Source organism: Thermobia domestica, chromosome 11 (genome assembly GCF_964235325.1).
Source record: "Thermobia domestica chromosome 11, izTheDome1.hap1.1, whole genome shotgun sequence".
In the NCBI taxonomy this organism is placed as follows: Eukaryota; Metazoa; Arthropoda; class Insecta; order Zygentoma; family Lepismatidae; genus Thermobia; species Thermobia domestica.
In genome coordinates, this window is record NC_137464.1 from 91,654,355 (window position 1) to 91,675,623 (window position 21,269).

At 35.2% G+C, this 21,269-nt stretch overlaps 1 protein-coding gene across 1 annotated transcript in view; it reads right to left on the reverse strand.

Annotated features, from left to right (window-relative positions):
• Positions 1 to 6,202: 6,202 nt before the first annotated feature.
• The window catches only part of LOC145663625 (serine protease inhibitor Kazal-type 1-like), a 61,324-nt gene continuing 46,257 nt past the window's right edge, over positions 6,203 to 21,269 (reverse strand). Inside the window, exons 2-3 of the mRNA XM_081729726.1 lie at positions 12,120 to 12,334; positions 6,203 to 6,409 (exon numbers count right to left, since the gene is read on the reverse strand). Coding sequence (XP_081585852.1) covers positions 6,372 to 6,409; positions 12,120 to 12,330 — 249 coding nt within the window. The 5' untranslated portion in view covers positions 12,331 to 12,334 and the 3' untranslated portion in view covers positions 6,203 to 6,371. The remainder of the gene's footprint in view (positions 6,410 to 12,119; positions 12,335 to 21,269) is intronic.

The window sequence follows — 21,269 nt, forward strand, 5'->3', positions numbered from 1 at the left end:
CCAAACCATGCCAACTTTATCTTTTGTATTTAATCTTCCAATGGGGCCACCTTCAACATTTATCTTATTTTGTCATTTCTTATCTTGTCTCTTCTGGTTTTACCCTCTATTTTCCGCAAAAACCAATCGTTGCCTGTTAACTTTCTTTGGTGTTATTTGAGCACACTGGTGCCAAAGAGCATTAAGTAATTTGAATATGAAACTGACATGTATTTAACTTTGTTTCAATGAACGTCCCGGAAAAATTGTTTCTCAGTAATCAATAATTATAGTTAATTATGCTTCTGAATAAGTAATTCTTACCGTAACTCTGAAACACGTTTCTTTGTGGAAATAGTGTCGGTACTCTATAAAGACTCTTCTTGTGTTGGCGCATGGCAATACTCAATCTGGAACAGGTAAACTTCAGGCGCCACAGAGATAATTGTGTTTAGATATGAGAGGCAGCCTTTAGTAGAAGTAGGAGTAGTAGTACAAATAGTAATAGTAGTAGTTGGAAGCAATAGTAGCAGCAGTAGTAATAGTAAAACAGATAGTAGTAGTAGTAGTTGGTAGTAGTAGTAATACAAACAGTTGTTGTAGTAGTAGTAGTAGAATACAAACAGTAGTAGTAGTACTTGGTAGTAATAGTAAGTAGTGCTAGTAGTAGTACAAATAGTAGTAGTAGCTCGGATTCGGTTAGGTTAGGTTAAGATAAGTTATGTTGTGTGGCTCCCATCATCTAGGCATAACCCCACCATTCTCCTTTCAAAACATTAAATAGGTTGAGAAGAACCTGAGCATAATGATAATGATACCTGTAAACTTTAATTAAAATGACCCCGTATTCTTAACACTGCGTTGGTCGCGCCCTCCACTGTTACGTAAGTGGTCGCGCGTTCTACTATTGTAGAACATCATTATTTTTCTATAGTGTTATGACTTTTAGCAATATTCGGTCTTAGGTATGTTAATTATATTATTATATAGGTTTTAGAATACTTTTAAATTGTTTTATTTGATTAATACAAGAATATTGACCAAAATAAACATTATATATATCTTATTTAACATATTAACAATTTCGATCAAAAATCTAATAAATGTTTAGGTGTAAGTATTGAAATAACAGCATAAACCTTCTTCTATGATAAATCATACAGGTAGAATGATTTGATGTACTCTTTTTGAATTATTGTCTACTCCAAGCAATTGTCACACACGCTTTTCTGGTTGTCTGGGCACACCTATCTGTTTTTTTCTTGTTGACTTGTTGCGAGAATGGCCACGAAGGAAACATTTTCCTATCCCTGAAGCTCTGTCTTGTGGTAATGGAACACCTTCGCTGAAGCCAAGCAGAAGTCTTCCTCTGTGTCGAAGCTCTTTCGCAAAGGATTCCATGGCTAAACGTTGGCTATTCGCTGGTTTTATCAACTCAAAAGTTAGATTCTGCAGAAAATTCTTGCATCTGACATTTTCATCTTCTTATTTGCTCCAAATATATTAAGAGCATTAACACCAAGTACGTTCATCACCAACTAGGCATGAAAATAATGCCTTGTGGGCCTAGCCTACGAAACGCTAGTATTATATTCAAATTGGGAGCTCGTGAGTTTCTTGGCGTTATGAGATCTACATACCAGTGAGGAGGTTCTAACTTTTCCCTCTACCGATATAAAACGCACGTATGTCGACAAAAGGTGGTGTAGCAGGACCCGTGACTTCAACACTAGCTTGTACTGGAATGTTTTCTTCTTGTTCCGGTATAATGTCTGGTACATTTTCGTAAGGCTGCACTCAACTGTTTATTCAACAAAATCTTCCTCGAGCTCTTTCATGTCTTCGATCCCAAGTACACTGTCACAGTCACTTTCTGGCTCCTCTAACCAAAGAAGCATCTGTTCTCTGTTATGTTCTGACATTTCAAATATATACAAGCACGTATTCCACAAAAATAACGGGAAAATGTAAAACAAAAATAAATCACTAATACGAAACAAACCAGTACGCCAATAGTCGCGCGATCTACAATAGTAGAACACTAATGAAATCATGTTAACAAATCGGAGCAAGTGCAAGAATAAGGGCTGAAAATAGACTGGATTGTACAAAATGTTCTCGGAGAAAGGTACATAACCGCTCAAGGTCGAGCGTATTGCCAACTGCTCAGGATTTCAAAAATAAAACACCTGTTCTACAATAGTAGAACGCGCGACCACTGCAGTGTTAATGTGTACCTTTCTAGTGGAGCACATTCTAGAACATTCTCGAACCAATAGGAAAATAATATAACATGCTGGCACATTCTACAACAATTTCGAACATACTAGAACATTCTACAGCATCCTGGATCATTCTAGAAGGTTCTAGAGCATACTGAAAATTTTAGAACATTCTCGAACCTTTGGGAAACTTCTATAACAGTCTGTAACATTTTCCAAGGTTGTTGAAATTCTAGAACATTCTGGAATATTTGATCAATAATGATATTTGTAGAAAGAAAAGCAACATTGAAATTGAAAATAAAGAAATGCACGCATTGTCGTTAAAATTTATTTTATTTATTTATTTATTTTTTTAGCACAGTAGCACCGTTACTATGGCGTTTTCTCCCTCTAGGACCCCTGCTGGTCCAAACCGAAACCTTCTTCATGGATGGGAGATACAGGGCTACAATACCATATAACTCCCATGGGGCTCCGGGTCTTGGTTTCGGAGTCTTTGTGGTACGCACGGGCAAACCACACTTACTTTTATTATATATATTGATTAGCATAAACAATCTATATCACAAGGGAACGTTCCGATTTGTTCAACTCAATTGCTGAAAATGATTGCTAGCACTGGATTCAGCACCAAAAGAAACAGAGAAAAAGAGGGTGTTTAATATCAGACCGTATACAGGGTGGAAGATAAATGAGGACAAAGTTCGAAGATAGAACGTAGAAAATGTCTAGAAATGTCATGTTAATTTTGAAACGAGTACAGGGATTGATGTCAAATGTTGGATATGAGAAATGCATGTAGAGCTCCACTGAATAGGCGTAATGTAAGTCATGGGAGACATCTGAAAAGCCACCATGTCGGATTTAGCGCAAGAAGAATATACGGGAAAGGGATCATGTGACATATGGCTCTTGACCACACCGTCTATGGAAATCAATAGTGGCCAATACAATTTGAGACCTCTGTAACAGGAGGTGTTCCACGCTATGGCAATGTAGCAATACTGTTGTAGAGGTGACTTGAATGAGGAACAACCACAAACATGAACGAGGCCACTTTCCAGCCAACAAACGTCCCGATCCACCCAATATTCGTTCACATCCTGGTAAAAGTGCAAATAGGCCAAGGACAACATGAAAGAGTTCATAACTGACGTTTTCTGGTCTTTTATAGAGCGTCTAAACTGCTCCTCCCTCTTGATTCATGGAGAACCAATAAAGATGAAGGGTTGGTGCAGAAACCAGATCATGTTGAACTTTCTCGACTCCTTATCCCTGATGGTTGCACGTCACTCATACAACTGTTGAATGTGTTCTTCTTCCGCCCGTATAAGAATTTCGTAAAATATAGAGAACAGACACCGTTTTACTGCCATTTGACTTCAAAATATGACAACGGGACAACTTCATTAACGTGCAATCACTCACCCACTTCCAGTTTATAGCAACAAGGTTCCAAGCTATGATTAGATATGCTTTCTACAAAACAAGATATTTGCAAACAGCACCTGACGCATTCATGATACCTATCGACTGCTCCAATTTCAATACCGGAGACAGCTGTGACGACCTCGATTGTCCATTTTTATCGTTTTTCAAATATACCCACTGTTGTCTCCATTTTTGTATCAACCACAGAATCATCCTTAAGTCCCATAACAGTTGTAATTAAACAGAGGTCTCAAATTGTATTGACCACTATTGATTTCCATAGACGGTGTGCGTTAAGAGCCATATGTCACATGATCCATTTCCCGTATATTCTTGTGCTAAATCCGACATGGTTTTTCAGATGTACCCCATGATTCACATTACGCCTATTCAGTGGATTTCTAATGCATTTCTCATATCCAGCATTTGATCTCAATCCCTCTACTCGTTTCAAAATTAACATGGCATTTCTAGACATTTTCTACGTTCTATCTTTGCACTTTGCCCTCACTTATCTCCCACCATGTATATGGTCTGTCACTAAACACCCTCTTTTTCTCTGTTTCTTTTGGTGCTGAATCCAGTGCTAGCAATCATTTTCAGCAATATAATTCACTAAATCGAAATGTTCCCTTGTCAGTACATTTAAGAAAACAAATTGGTAAAGTTTGAAATAATGAATTGATTGTTTTTATATTTAAACAGAAAGTATATTTGTCGTTTATAATTTGCTATTGGTAAATAGAAAATAATGTTCAGAAATGTGAGCAATAATTTTGAATTTCGTATTTTGTGAATTTGTCCTCTTAAATTTGGAAGTGGCCTAAGATACCATTATCAAAATCAAAAAGACATTAACCCCTACCTTCATAACAAGTAATCAGGTCATGTAACGTCTCTCAATCATAGTAGACAACTGACGTACAGATGTTTGTGCAGAATATAAGTATAGACTCATAAATTGCACTATGTTTTTTGCTCCACTTCCTATTCGATGCCAAAGTCTGTCTTCCTTATGTGGGTGTAGCCGCTAGTAGAATTTACTATGTCGGAAATGATAACACAAACGGAGATTATCCTATCACCACTGACCGTCTTTTAAAACTCTATCGTTGAATGTTGCTGCAGACAATGGCGGATTTAGCCCAGGGCCGGGTGGCCTAGGCCCCCCAGTTTTTTGAGTAACAAAAATAATTTAAGCTACTATTTACAAATATACTTTCTTTCTTGCCATTGTCAGGAAAAGAATACCTTCTGTACGCTGTTTAAGTAAACCTGAACTGTTGACTGTTCTTGGCATCCGTACACCTTCATCTCGTCGCATGCTATTTGATATGATGTTTCTTCATAGAATTCTAAACGGGAAACTTAGAACTGAAGAACTAATCTCTAAATTTAATATTCGGGTACCTGCAAGAAGAACTAGAAATAGTGAACTACTTCATTGCAACACGCCTCGATTATCAATTATTCAGCGTTCTTTGTTCTATAGACTGGCTTCTGAATTTAACTCCATTGCTTCTGACGTGGATATTTTTAAACCTGAGAATGTTTTCCGACAGGAAGTTATTGCTACACTTATGGAACCTTAGTTTTATTTCAATTTGTTATTGCTACACTTATGGACCTTTATATAGCTTTTTGTTTATACTTGTTATTGTTAATTTTATTTTCTGTTATATAGTTTCAGTGTAAAATGGCTGCCTTGCTGTATCTGGAACTTTGGCAAATAAATAAATAAATAAATAAATAAATAAAATATACATTTTTGAAAGTTTATAGTAAACTCATGGTATACTTATCGTAGGCTGGGTTCCTGCTGCCCCCCTGTTTTTACCTTCTAGATCCGCCACTGGCTGCAGATAAACGTACGAACGTATGTGTATGAATTCTGTCGGTCCTTTCTCGTTTGGTCGGCAAGCCAAAAGAGCCAGCGATTTCCATCTTTGAATGGAAACATATAAAATTTTCAGGGTTTAGTCAATTTTGCCATAATCGAATTTTGCCAATTTACAAGTTTATGGATCAGCTTTCAAATATTTGAAAGTTTAGACTAAAAATAATTGCTTTATGATTTATTCTTTATAAAATTCGCACTATTGTATGTATATATATATATATATATATATATATATATATATATATATATATATATATATATATATATATATATATATATATATATATATATTTCGAAACAATTTTGAAAGAATATTGGAATTATAGGCTGAATTATGGAGAAATGCCGCACTATGGCATAAGAAGTAGACTATGAGATACAGGGTTACAGTTCTGAACATAATATTTTCAGCTGAGAAATACACAAAATAATAACATACTGATGTCTTAATTTGCTTATGGCACATTCTGAATTGAAAATAACATGTTAGAAACCTGTAATACCCTATTTCAAGTTGCTTAGTTTTACTTCAAATCCTTCTTACATGAATATGACAGTATATTTGAAAAGTTTATGAACACATAAAAATAATAATATTAATAATAACAAATGTTTATATTAGTTTATTATTTTATTTCTTTAAATTTAGTTTAAAATGTTGTTGTTCTGTTTCGATATATTCTTTGTGACAAAATACATTCTGTAGTTTGTTTAACCATAAAGTATATTTTGATCTTGATTGCCAGATTAAAGGAAAATACATCATCATAACTTGGTTTTGAAGCGCCATATAAGCAGTTTCTTATCAGGCTGTCTCACTGAATTCATGATTATAATTAACATTTGCATACGCCTTTGTATGCTACTTTCAAATCTGAAAAGAAAAATAAAACTAAAATAATATTTATGATCAGTGGAGAAATTATAAATTGATCTAAAATATATCTTTCTTAATTATTAGTCTTGTGCTTGTAATGCCCCATCGGTTGTCCTAGGATTTTAGAACAAGATTTTCAGATACGCATAACCTAATGAACTGATTAATTCATTGATTCGTATTTATTAGTGTCAGATGTATGGACAATTGGGAACTACTTTTAGGAGATACTTTAAAACAAATGTCAGTAATTCTCCAGTGTTGCAGGTACTGCCTGATCGTAAATAATGTTGTAGGCTTCATATGAGGTCAATAGGCACTATATGAAACTAGATGTGGAACAATTGATATACAGTAGAAATGGAAGATAGGAAGACGATCATTGATTAGTTACTTGAATGTTTGATTATTTAATTAGATTTTGGAACGGACTAAGTTCGAATACCAATGTATTACTATATTAGTTATGACTGCTCAAAATATAATAAAATCTGTTCCGAAAGTAACACTATACTAAACGAAACCTACTCGAAAGAATTATGGATTGTTCTAAACTCTGCTGTCAACACTGGTGTAATTCAGCCCGTTCGCTAAAATTCCTCAGATTTCCGGAACCAGTTCTGCACACAGTACTTACGAAAACAAATAATTTTCTAATACTCTTTTGAGAAATGTAATCTTTATATCTACTCGTATATCTATATCTATATCTATCTGTCTATCTATTTATCTATCTATCTATCTATCTATCTATCTATCTATATATATATATATATATATATACAGGGTAGCCCATTTTAATCTTTCCACGAAATATCTCGAAACGATTGAACATAAATGAACTGAACAAAAACTCAAATAGAAAATACCATGGGCAAATCGAATGGTAATGTCGCAGTGGCCTCCAGGGCTTCTCTTCAAGGAGTCTCAGGGCCCAACTTCAAAATTTTAAATGGAAACATGGGGCGACTGACACCTCGTTCGATAGATCTTCAAACACTAAAAAGTGATGTGGCAAAAGAATTTTCATATCGATCACCGTATTCAAAATGGCCGCCAAGATATGTTACCCGTATCAGATAAACGTCCGGTACTACTAATATGAAAACGGTTGAACATAAATGAACCAAACAAAAACTCAAATTGGAAAGCTATAAGGCAAATCGAATGATGTTATCGCTGTGTTCCCCAGGGCCGCCTTTCATGGGGATCCAGACCCAACTCAGAAATTTTAAACGAAAATATGTGTCAAGTGATACCTCGTTCGATAGATCTTCATACACTAAACAGCGTTGTGGCAAAAGATTGTTCATATGGGTCACCGTTTCCAAAATGGCCGCCAAGGCATGGTGTCTTTATCAGATAAAACGTTCAGTACCATTAATATGAAAACGTTTGGAGATAAATGAACAGGATAAAACTCGTACAGGAAACCACAGAGGGTATTTATCATTCCACGCCTCGAGAATAATCCAACGGAGAAAAAGGTTATTAAAGTATAAGTGACATAATACTAAAGAGTAAATCTAATTGTTAGAAAATTATCTTTCCGAGCTCCCTGCGTAAGTGGGTAAAGCGGAAATGAATGGTAAAATCTCAAATGAGAACTCCATTGTTACTTGCAATAGGTATGGTTTGTCTGAAACACTTGGGTGTAAAAGTGACTGGTACTGTAATGAACCAATATTGTGCAGACGACTTTTAGCAAAACCAATGTTTGTACACGTTGTTCTAAAATTGCATTGTTCAAAAAATTGGTCTCGCATTTCAATTGATTCATTTTTTCACAAATTATTGCCTGCAATTGAAATGGAAGGTACCATTTAACAAGAATTCTACCTACTTGTTTTCCATTACAAACATCTATCTCTTATAAAAACACATTTCAGATAATTTTGCTGTGTAGATACAATTTGCAAAAGCTACGGTTCTCATTTACAATTTCACCTTTCCTTCCTATTCCCCTTCACCCACTTACGGAGGACGTTGGAACGATGATTTTCTAGGAATTAGATTTCCTCCTTTGCATTATGGCACTTTTACTCTAATCATCTTCTCCTGTTTTGCAACATTTGCAACAAATGATAAATACCCTTTCTGATTTCCTATAGGAGTTTAATTCTGTTCATATGTTATTATCTTCAACCGTTTTCATATCAGTGGTACTGGACGTTTTACCTGGTACAGGCACCATGTCTTTTACATTTTGAAAATGGTGATCCGTATGAACAATCTTTTGACACAACGCTGTTTACTGTATGAAAGTCTATCGACCGAGGTATCACTTGATCCATATTTTCGTATAAAATTTCTAAGTTGGGCCTGGACCCCCATGAAAGGCGGCCCTGGGGGCCACAGCGATAACATCATTCGATTTGCCATATGGCTTTCCAATTTGAGTTTTTGTTTGGTTCATTTATGTTCAACCGTTTTCATATTAGTGGTACCGGACGTTTATCTGATACGGGTAACATATCTTGGCGGCCATTTTGAATACGGTGATCGATATGAAAATTCTTTTGCCACATCGCTTTTTAGTGTTTGAAGATCTATCGAACGAGATGTCAGTCGCCCCATGTTTCCATTTAAAATTTTGAAGTTGGGCCCTGAGACCCCTTGAAGAGCGGCCCTGGGGGGTACCACGACATTACCATTCGATTTGCCCAATTGTATTTCCTATTTGAGTTTTTGTTCAGTTCATTTACGTTCAACGGTTAACGAGATATTTTCGTGGAAAGATTAAAATGGGCCACCCTGTATATATATATTACTAGCGTCAATTACCCGCTTTGCTGGGTTAAGATAAGAGAAGTTACTAATATGTTCCGTTAGTCAGTCACTTTTTACTATTACTGAAACGATATCTGATATTGGTCATTTTCGATCTTTTTCTATATTTCTCCCCTTCCTGTCACCTACGTTCCACCATCAAAGTGAAATGATGAAAGCCGTCTTAGGCCCGAACCTCATCAATTTTGAAAATTTGATTGAGATCGGTGAGGTGGTTCAAGAGTTATCAAGTCATAAACGTAGTCACTTTCATTTTCATTTATATAGATAGATTTTCTTTTCATATTTGAAGGAGACAATTAAGACTTCTGCAGTTAATATTTGACATTCTAATTTTCTAGACCTTCTAGAAACATAATTCTGGAATGTGGAGACGTAGTTTGTTTCTATAACGTACTTATGTCTCATTCTCAGTCAGAAATACCAATTTTACTTTGCGCTGATGTAGATACTAAATGGGTCGCATCATTTTTTGTGTGTGTGTGTGTGTGTGTGTGTGTGTGTGTGTTTTGATACACAGATGTCACTGCCTGCTTCAATGCTAGAAGGAATATTTATTTTACATGGTGCGCTGAGAAAAATCCGTTCTCCGGACAGCGGTATATTGTACAAATATACGGTATCCTCTTGCTTACTATAGAAATCAGTACGGAGCATACGTTATCCATATGCTACATAGGCACTGCCCTTAGATGTTACATCATGCCGTTGCAGGATGTCTGACATCTAACAGTTTTCCGTATATCTCATGCATATACTTATGTTACCTTCGTCAGCTATATGTTATATACGTCCATTTGTATGTGAGATCCTGACCGCCTACATTGTTTCATACGGAAAGTAGATGGAACACTTATACAGAAAGTATTATAAAACATGCGTTTTCAGTTATACGTCTGCTGTACGTTAAGTCCAAAAACTACAGGAATTACGCATGTAACCTACTTTTTTAAGTACGCCACCTACAATTTTTTCTGTGTGGAAAATTACATGCTTTCAAACGGGGGCTTACAGTTTTTATTAGCATAATTGGAATATATAATAATAATAATAATAATAATAATAATAATAATAATAATAATAATAATAATAATAATAATAATAATAATAATAATGTACTTAACTATTAGAAACAATATTAATACTAAGTCAAGTTAACTATACTAATCATCAGTGATGACTTCAGATTTCCCTCTAGAAGGAATTTCAATACAGTAGAAAGTAGGACTGCAAAAATACTAGAGATCTAAGTTGAATAAGATCCAAAGTATGTCTAAGGGAAAATTTTCAAGCTCCAGGGGCAATTCTTTTCCCCTGGGTAATCTCTAAAAACCATTATTGCTAATCATACAACTGATTGTTAATGATTTGAATGACAACACTGGCTGCAAAAGTAACTACCTATGTTTTCACTAAACAACATACTATATAATATGTAATAATGTATTGCAAAGTTTCTCTAGGGATCTATGACACTACTTACATCTCACAATTTGTAAAAGATATAAACGATAGGATATATGTACTATGTTGTATGCTTATAAATAAAAGTTTGTAATCTAATTGTTGATAATATTGTTTCCACACACAATTGGGTACCACAAAATTATGGATAAGGTTAGGATTTTTAGGGGCAGTTTTCGTAAGAAAAAAGAAAGGGAAAGGTGCTAAAATGCTAAAATAAGACAAAAAAGGGAAAATGTGATTGTATTATTTATCTGCACTGTTCTGGTATGCCCTTTTATAAAGGCAGATATAAATTCAAATATCATATTCTAAAATTAGCTTAATAAGGTAGTGGTAGCTGGAGCAATTTTGCACACGGGGCTTTTTATTACATAATTCTTGCAATATGCAAACATAACACACAGTCACTATGATTGTCGCCCGAAGAGCAATACAAAGTTCTCTATATAGTTTATCTGGGTAAATAGGTGTCCCAGGGTCCAGGCAGCTAAGGGAAGGATACCACACAGCTCCAGCCAAGCAAGTATGTGGTAATGGTTTAGGAACTCTCAGAGCTCCAGACAAGTTAAGAGAGGATGAGTTTTCACCGAGCTCCAATCAAGCTAAGAGGCCTGCGTCAGGATAGATCTGTCAGAGCTTCAGATAAGTGTTAAAGGGCAGGGATGATCATCCGAAATTGATGCTAATGAAGATCTTATATCGTGTTTTATACCTCCTTCTGTACAGCGGTGGCACTAGTGTTCCCCTTCTGTCTCATAACCTGATGATGATGAGGATGCCTGTTGACTGCTTCTTGTAGTAGTTGTAGTAAGAGAGCATATGGTTTTGTTTACAAATAAGAAGAACAATGTGTTGATGTTAACAAATACAGACCACGTGTAGGATATTACAACTATACCGTATTGCATATCTTTTAAATTCGAATCCGGTGTTATGTGCACTAAATTTGTTAGCGTTACCATTCAGCAATGGAGTTCTAATGTTAATGTAGTGGACTTGTTATGTATCAGACTGCACATTGGAATATGGATATAAACAACTTCACAATACTTTTACTTGAAAATTATATTTATTTGGAAAAATGGTTATATAAGGACGCAGATAAAATTTTATGAACTGTCAATAATATCCTTTTATGGTATCTTTTCTGGCGATATACAGTAGAAACTATTTGTAAGAAAAAGGTAGGTGAAACTTTCTTTCACAATGCAAAATAATGAATATTCGCTCTATCCAAATAATTGGCCGTTCAATAGTAAAATATTTCGTTGCAAAGGACTTGATTTGATCTTGCCAATAACTGTACACTTCATATACTACTGTCATCTCTGTTCAAATTACCCTTAAGTGTTGCATTTTTAATTACTAAAAGAAGTGGGAATTTAAGTACAATGGAAGTAAAACATTTAGATCTAGTCGAAGACTACTTCAAAATTAGTCGTTTACTTACCAGGCTGACTTGTTTTTCTTTCGCACCTTAGAAGACATTCGTTATCGTACGCTTTTCCATCAGTTCCACACACTGGTTTTAGAATACGTGGACATGTACAAATAAAATCGTTTCCTTCGGGTCTCCCTTCTGATCTTCCCCTTAATTTTGCAGCGGATGTAGCCACTATCACAACGGTCAAGAAAAGTAAAACAAATATAGATGATCTCATTTTTCTGAAAACAGAAAAAGTGAAACATTTTACTATAAATGCAATCTTATTAATTCAGTTTAAGATTTTTCCTGACACTTTCTTTCTGATATAAGAAAATTGTGTGTACTTAAAAGTCAAAACCGAACTTATCATTCAAAGTAAAAACTTATTTAATATGCAGCAATTCTTGTTACATATTCTTCAAACACAAAGATTTTTCATATTTTTTTGGGGGGGGGATTCCTATAAAGATAACCAAGAAAGTTCTGTCGCTTTTCACTCACCACCTTCGAACATAGAATGTCACCTGACACGTACCTGGAAGATCCGCGATAGACTCCATCAGCATCGACGACCTTCTGCCAACGTTCTGGAATGCCATGGATTCTATCGCGGTAGAACTTCGTGGGCCGTGAAGCGAAGGAGGTATCAAGTGCATTTTGCATCTCTATTAGTGATTTGAACTGGTTTCCTCTAAGGTGATTGTCCAAGGAATGGAACAGGTTGTAATCGGACGGTACAATGTTCGGGGAGTATGACGGATGCAATAGTGTTTCCCATCCAAGGCGTAGAGTGGTGTTCCGGGTTACCCTAGCCACTTGGGATTTATCGTTGTCCTGTAACAGGAGGACCCCTTTGCGATTCAGAAGTGCTGGCTTCAGAGTTTTGAGTTTTTCTCGACTACGGCTCAACTGTTGACAGTACACAGTTGCATTGATGCTCTGACCAGCTGGTAGAAGTTCCCGATGCACGGTGTCGCGAGCAATTTATCAAACACAAAGAAGGAACTTCTTCTTGTGCAGGCTGGTTTCGGCTGTTTTGGGACAGGTTTATGGGATGCTAACAAATGATGACGGTGCCGTGGAGCTTCGTACAGGTCCCACTTCTCATTACTAGACTTCGGATCGATATGCACTAAAAAACGGCAAAATATGCATGCAAATATGCGCTAAAAATCACGAAAATATGCACTGAAAATATGCAAATATGCACTAAAAATTGTAAATATGCACCAATTAAAAGCTAAAGTTAAATGAGGATTTTTTTATCTTTAGAGAAAAAGGCTGTATTACTTAAACTACATATATTTGTGTATAACAATGATGCATTCATGCTACAATATACAACTATGTAGTTTTCGGTGTTTTCTTGCTAAAACTTTCATTTATTTGTTAAAACATTACTGTACATGGAAAATGTTCCCTCCGTATCACGGGTCGTTAAGGGACAGTATTTCAAAGAAACAATGTTACTTCCCGATAAATCTGAAATCCGTGCGTCGTTGTTCCCAGGAACACTTTATTTACATTAGACAAGAATTTTATGGCAGAATTTTTCGCATTTATTGAATGTGCGTTTCGAAGAAATGCTTCTCCGATTGGTCTTGGGGGCGTCTGCTTCGTTATTGAATCAAACAGCTCAAATGCACTGCAAAGTCCTAATCATCGATCTTCTAATCTCGTTATGAACTGAAATGAGTATTGATAAACGCAAGGTCGCTTTTAATGTTTTCAGCTCCGCAAGCGTCCAAGGCTTATTAAATAAATTTGGTTTCTTTGGGTTCAAACAGTTCACAGTCAGTTAGTGAAATTAAAATACATCTACTTATATATATATATATATATATATATATATATATATATATATATATATATATATATATATATATACAGGCGGGCCCCCCTTAACGCTCAGGTATAAACTGGATAAAATGTATTTCAATCGTGCTTAACACTGGATAAAGCTGCAAACTATGGTTTAGCCCCTCCCTTGATAATATCCTGGATCCGTCATTGTTTTACAAATAATGCGCCAAGTATATGTGAATGTGAATAAAGAATAAATGTACTAAGAGAAGTAAATAAACATTTCTGGCATAAGCACATAATAAAACCTGCCTAGCGAAATTGAACAGGATTCGCAAATATTTCCGTTAAAGGTTTCAAAGTTAATCAAGATAGCTCTATGCTTAGAAAAATAAATAAGGTACATACATATAATGGACAGAGTGAGATAAAATAAAATGTTGTATATAGGCCTAACGTATTCAATTATATTATTTGTTTATGCTACGAATTAATACACATAAAACTTACAGTAAACAAAAAAAAGCCTAGATACGGTTTCAAAGGCCAAGACAAGAAGTAGATGCTATGCCAGGGTGTCTATCGGTCACGAAAGTCCCGAAAGTCCCGAAATGAGAAAACGGTCACGAAAGTCAAGAAATTTAGCTTTTGGGTCACGATTTCTTTTTAATCTGTACAAATATACGTACAGACTGGAAAATTTTGTTCTACAAAACATCAAAATTCACAACCAAAGATGTCTATGGTCGGATTTAGACGCTACAAAATCGTTACCAAATCGCACGCATGAAAATTCGACCCAATTCCCATCCAACTTCGCTCTTGAGAATGTTCCGAAATTTTATGGTTTGATAAAGGAAAGGTCACGAAATTTCATTTTGGAATTTTAGTAGACACCCTGTATGCCCTTTTCGGCGCTCCTCCCTCTACTTTTGGCTCCCTTTTGATCTATTGTGTATATTATGCTTCTTGTTCCTGTGTCTAGAGCAGCTAGAGAACGCGTTATTGGTATTTGCAGATAACTATGTAAATTGCACTTCGTTCAAAAATCCGCACGGTATCTAGGGCCTTACATTGTGGTGGATTAAAGAGTAAATGTGTAGGGTAACAAGTAAACGAAGATCTTTACAGACAACGCAGTTCATATACCTAACCTCTCACAGAATGTCTAAAAAAAATTTAAACACTGTATTACGGAACTTGAAAATTTCTGTTAAAAAGTGTATTTTAATATCCTTTGTTCGCAACACAGGTTCCGCCTAATCAAGAGAATTTAAGACATTTTGTTTGACCTTTAAATTCATGGGATCGTGAAATATTTCCGTTTAAAATAAATTACTTAATAAAGGGTCTGTTGAAGGCAATTTTTACTGTAATAAAAGTCTATATTAAAAACACTTACGTTCTTGTTTTAAAAAAATAAATCCACTTGAAATTACTTTTTGTATTCAATTTTCTGCTGCCGTAACATTGTCCTCTCAAACAGCAATAATTTACAATTTAGACTATAATATTGATACTTTAAATGAAATAAAGTTATTTGAACAAGGAATAAATGGAAAGAAGGGAAAGTTATCCAAAACATAACTGAAGACTTAGTAGGGAATTTACGTTTGGAGACAGAGGTGTGTATGAAAGCCAAACAAACTTATATTTAAATATTCTCACATTTAGAGTTCATTTTTGAAAAGGTTGTTCATTTCTTCCCGAAATACATTTTTCAACGGTTTCTTTGGGATGAACTCTGTCAAGTATGCAAAAATAAACCTGCATCTAGGCTGTTTCATAGTTGCGTAAACTTTTTACCAGACTTGAAACTGCCATGAAAATATAAGAAGAAAGAAAAAAAAGTTGCTGAAGTTTGAGCTTTTGCTGTCGAACAAAATAGAAATGTTCTTTTCTGAAAACAAGCATACTTACTTTGAAAGTATTACTTGCTTAGCATACACTTTGCAAAATATATTTTCATGTTGAATTGTTAACGTTTCTCAGCTTCAATCTATTGCTTCAGAAGATAACTTCTAGAAGATTTTTCGAGCCCATTTAGTTGTAGTGCGACACCTTTGTCCAATTTTTGTCCACCCAAGAAAAAAAATATACCATTCAAATTATTAAAGAGGACCTTTTACAAATTTCGACCACTTCGATCACTTGTAGTGCGACATCATCAAATTTGAATTTAACTAGCTCAGGAATTTTTTCCAACGAAGAAAACAATTGTACCATTTAAATTAACAAAAGAAGGCCATTTAAAAGTTTCGACCACTTCGATCACCTGTAGTGAGACATCTTCAAAATTGAATTTTAACTAGCTAACAAGGAACGGACATGAACGTGCCATCCGGAGATCCGAATCAAACCTAGTGTATTCGATAAACATAAAGATATGTTCATGCACAAAAAAATAGGTACCATGGACAACGGAATAAGTCCCTGTGGTCCATTAGCTCCGTTGGTATAAAGAAAATCGCAGTGATATAGTTATTGCATCAACACTGTTCATTGGAAAATCATGGTTTATAGTTCGTTCTCTTCAGCATGAAACAAGCTCTCCAGAGGTCCTATGTATTGGGGCCCATAATGCATTTGAACAGGTGAGAAAATGTTGGGAAAATTCCCTCCAAAAATCCCTCCCATAAACTTTGGACCCATCTGGAGTGGCCTCGGGTATAAGTAGACAATCTAAATGTATCTCGAAAAAATAGTATAGGGGATAAGAAATGTGTGTACCAAGTTTTGTATTGATAGACAGAATAGGTATGAGGGAGAAGTGTATATTGTTATACTTTGTATACTTTTATTACTTCGATCACATGTAGTCCGACATTTTCAAATTCGAATTTTAACTGGCTCAGAATTTTGTCCATTTTTGTTCACCCAAGAAAAAAAAATGTACCACTCAAATAAACGAGGGAGGGCCATTTAAATTTTCGGCCACTTCGATCACCTGTAGTGCGGCATTTTCAAATTTTAATTTTAATTAGCTCAGAATTTTGCCCAATTTCCTTACATTTTTGTACCATAAAAAATTGTACCATTCAAATTAACAAAAGAGGGACATTTCAAAACTTTGGCCACTTCAATCACCAGTAGTGTGACATCTTTAAATTCGAATTCTAACTAGTTTAGAATTTTCCTTATTTTTTTGTAGATTTTTGTACCATCAAGATAGCTGAAATTCGAATTTGAAAATGTCTCACTACAGATAATTTCAGTGGCCAAATTTTAAATGACGGTCCCTGGTTTATTTCAATGGTACAGAATTTATTCTTGGTGGTAATAAAATGTTTAAAAATTCGACACAATTCTGAGCTAATTAAAATCGAATTTTAAGATGTCGCACTACAGGTGATTGAGGTGGCCGAAATTTTGAAATGGTCCTCCCTCGTTTATTTGAATGGTATATTTTTTTGGGTGGACAAAAAGAGACAAAAAAATTGAACAAAATTCTGAGGTAGTTAAAATTCAAGTTTTAAGACGCCGCACTACAGGTTATCGATGAGGACAAATTTTGAAATGGCCCTCCCTTGTTTATTTGAATGGTACAAATTTCTTTCTTGGGTGGACAAAAATTGGACAAAATTCTGAGCTAGTTAAAATTCGAATTTCAATATGTCGCACTACAACTAAATGGACCCAGATTTTTCTTTTGGCATTCTTATACTGCCACAAGACCACACAATTTCAAATCCACACACACACAACAGTAACAACTTTAACTTCTGAGATGGATGACTTGGAAATTTTGTTGTGGGTGATTTGACACCGTTATTTATATCTTCTTTCAAAAAGGTAACAGTCACGCATCATTGCCGGAAGGATAAATCACTCACCCTTTTGTTATTCTTTCACATGACCTTGGAAGATATTCTAAACCGACAACAATCAACCATTTTAAGTTCTAGAGTCTAATTTATATTAGAAACTTGAAATTCCATTTATGAGGAAAGTTATTAGACGTTAAAAATTATCAATTTGGTTGTTCCTTTAGATATGCATTTATATGCAGTAACGACATAAACATGCACTAACCTCTGAAATATGCAAATATATGCACCATAAAACTCTGTTATTTTATCCCAAAACACCTGAAACGAATTTCTGTTTAAAGAGCATATCAATATCACATCAGGAAAAAAACATGCAAATATGCAAAAATCCGAAGCCTACTCATTACATGTCAACACTCTGTCCAGAAATGGCTGCTTCCCCAGATGAGACAACAAAGAAACACAGGTGTCTGCTCGCGTTGCCTTCTGGCCCGGGGTCAAATTATGTGGGACTAATCGAACCAACTTGGAGTTGTTCTTAAGTTGATGGAGGTGTAGCCGAATGGTTTCTCCACTCACATTGAATTGTAGTCCCAGTTCCTCAAATGTCTGCCACTGTTCGCTTCAATTGATGCCTGAAGATCTTCGTTTTGGACATGTGTTGATCTTCCTGCACGTGGTCTTTGAGTGTTTCGTCACCGTCCTTAAACTTGTTAAACCACCGCTGCAATATCCGTGTAGTCATGACACCCTCACAAAAGGCCTGGCATACCTCCGCCCCACGGCGTTTGATCCCGGTTCGAACTTGTACAGCATACTCGCCTTTATGACGCTCTGTGGAGGTCCCATGTTCACTCTGTCCTTACGCAAGTTCACGGTCTAACTGAACAGCCACAACCAGATAGTATGTTGGATATGCCCACACCAACAACTGACCTTCGCCTATTTGCATTCAACTCACGGTGTGAGAGCCAATTGAACACAGACCTCCACAAAAGGCGACAGAACTTTCTTGGTTACCTTTATGGAAGAAATGAATTTTCTGTATACAAAATTACAGTATATAAAATTTAACTGATACGAAATAACTTTATTATTCACAACTCAATAAAGAAAATATGTCGTTACAGGACATGTTAATGGGAATAAATAAAAAATAGTTAAATTAAAATAAGTGTAAATCTAGTTCTAAACAGCGTTCAAACAATCAAAACTTATAAGTTGGGTAATTCCCGGCTGATTATTTTATGAGAACTTAATATTTATGAAGTTGTTTGAATTGTTAGTCATTCCGGTGGGTTTATTTTCTATATTTTGCTTACTTACAAAAGACATAGTTTGAAATACTTCACTACAGTCAATTTACACTAAAACTTACATGTCCAACATGAAAGTAGCTTCCAAGTTAGTATATGCCAACTTTCCCCGTTTGTTTACTGGGAAGTGTAATTGATGTTTTCAAAATATAAAGCATAGCAGTCAGTGCCAAGCACTATTTACACAAAGTACAAGAGGTTGTAATTTCGTAAAAGTTGCCTGAGCATACAAAGTGAGAAAATCTTTTACACTGTCTTTTTCTTTCTTACTCTTTTCTTTCCTTTTTGTGCGTGTGCGTATCAATAAAGCTATGTTTAATTGTTCGCGTGAGCAGAGAATTATCATAACCGCAACTCAAGAAAAGACGTGTTGATGACGACTTCTAGATACATGTGAAATTAAATAAATTAAAGTAGATATTTCGCACTCCGTACTGGAGTTTATTAATTGCTGTGAGTTAAATAAGTTTCGATGAGTAGAGCCCGGATTCTTATATTTATATAAAAATCCGGGCTCTACTCATCATATATTACTTCTGAAACTTATTTAACTCTAAACTTGCATATATATATATATATATATATATATATATATATATATATATATATATATATATATATATATATATATATATATATATATATATATATATATATATATATATGCAAAATGCATGTTTATAGTCACATGCAGAAGCGTATAGAAAGTAACTTTTTCTTTCCTATGGACTAGTAAGGATTCGTTTGAGACGCATATGATAGCGCATGTAAGTGCATATTTTGAGTGATTTTCGATGTGCACGCATATTTCGTAAACTTTGCAGGATATTGCATATTTCCGAATTTTGTTGCTGCATACTAGCATATTTTAGAATATATGACAAGAAAGTAGGTTGTATTTAAACTAAACTGAATCATTTTGTACATTAAAGAAGAAATGTTGCATAATAAATGTAGAATAAAATGTATAGAATAATAGAATAAAGTGGTGTATCCTAAAATAGTCCATCTAACTTGTCTTGCACACGGTCTTCATCGCATAGCACAAACAATCAGATGCCAATATCCAGAAGTAGACGTGTTTGTACCAAATGTAAACAAAGTAGTTGTGAAAGCTCCATCGCGCATACGTATCTCACGAAGTTGTGAAAACTGTTCCGCTACATACGATACGAGTTTTAACCCAATGGGGCTCTTGGCTAGAAGCTGTGTCATATTATGCAAATAACTTCAATCAAGTGAATACAGTTGTACACTTTTAAATCCCAATGATATAGCCCCTATTTATGTGTCACAAAAATGTTTCTGTACAAGTGGTAACACAACCACTTCTCGAGAATACTTAAAATTACAAGACAGTTGGAATCCCATAACAATACTTTTAGCATTTACTCTCCTTGTTAGGCGAATTATCGAGACTTTGTCCAGTGAAACTCACGATGTTGAGAAAAAAGTCTCAGATAAGCTTTGCCAAATATTAGGCAAAAATTTCGGAAAGAAAACAATCTGTGGCATTGCAAATGTACTTAATCTTGAAAACAAGGAATTGGAAGAGGACCTAACACAAGAAGACATTTGGTTTTTTTCTCATGCACCAACAATTTCTGCTAATGTAGAAAGGAACTTTTCGATCTACAAAACTTTACTTACTGATAAACGCAGGGGGTTAACAAAAGAAAACATAAGAAAGGTGTACGCAGTTAATTACAACAGATGTCATTAGGTTAAGATATTTTTGTACGAAATTGAGATTTTACTTTCTTAGTGTATATTTCAGCGCATACGTTAAATTTTATGCATATTTCAGGGCATATTTTTTTTATATTTTTCATGCATATTTGCATGCTTAGCTCGGGGAAGATTTGTGCATGGAAATCCCGGCTCCAATGATGAGAATAGTGACATATTGCATCAAGAAGGAAGAGGTAAGATCAACGCCATAGTAATTTGAAACTTCAACAGCGTAGTAGGAGAAGGAGCTGCGAATAAGATAGTGGGACCATTTGGACTAGGTAGAAGAAACAAACGGGGTCAAATGTTTATTGATTTCTGCAGGTAACATGATATGGTGATGGTGAACACGTGGTTTAACAAAAGAAAAGAAAAGCTGTACACGTGGAAGAGTCCAGGAAATCAGAAACTCTACCAAATAGATTACATTCTTGGGAAGTAATGTTTCAGGAATAGTATATGAGACGTGAAGACGCTACCGGGAACAGACATTGATTCGGATCACAATTTCCTAGTGACGTAAGTGCAAACCTGGTTAAAATCGATCAAGAAAA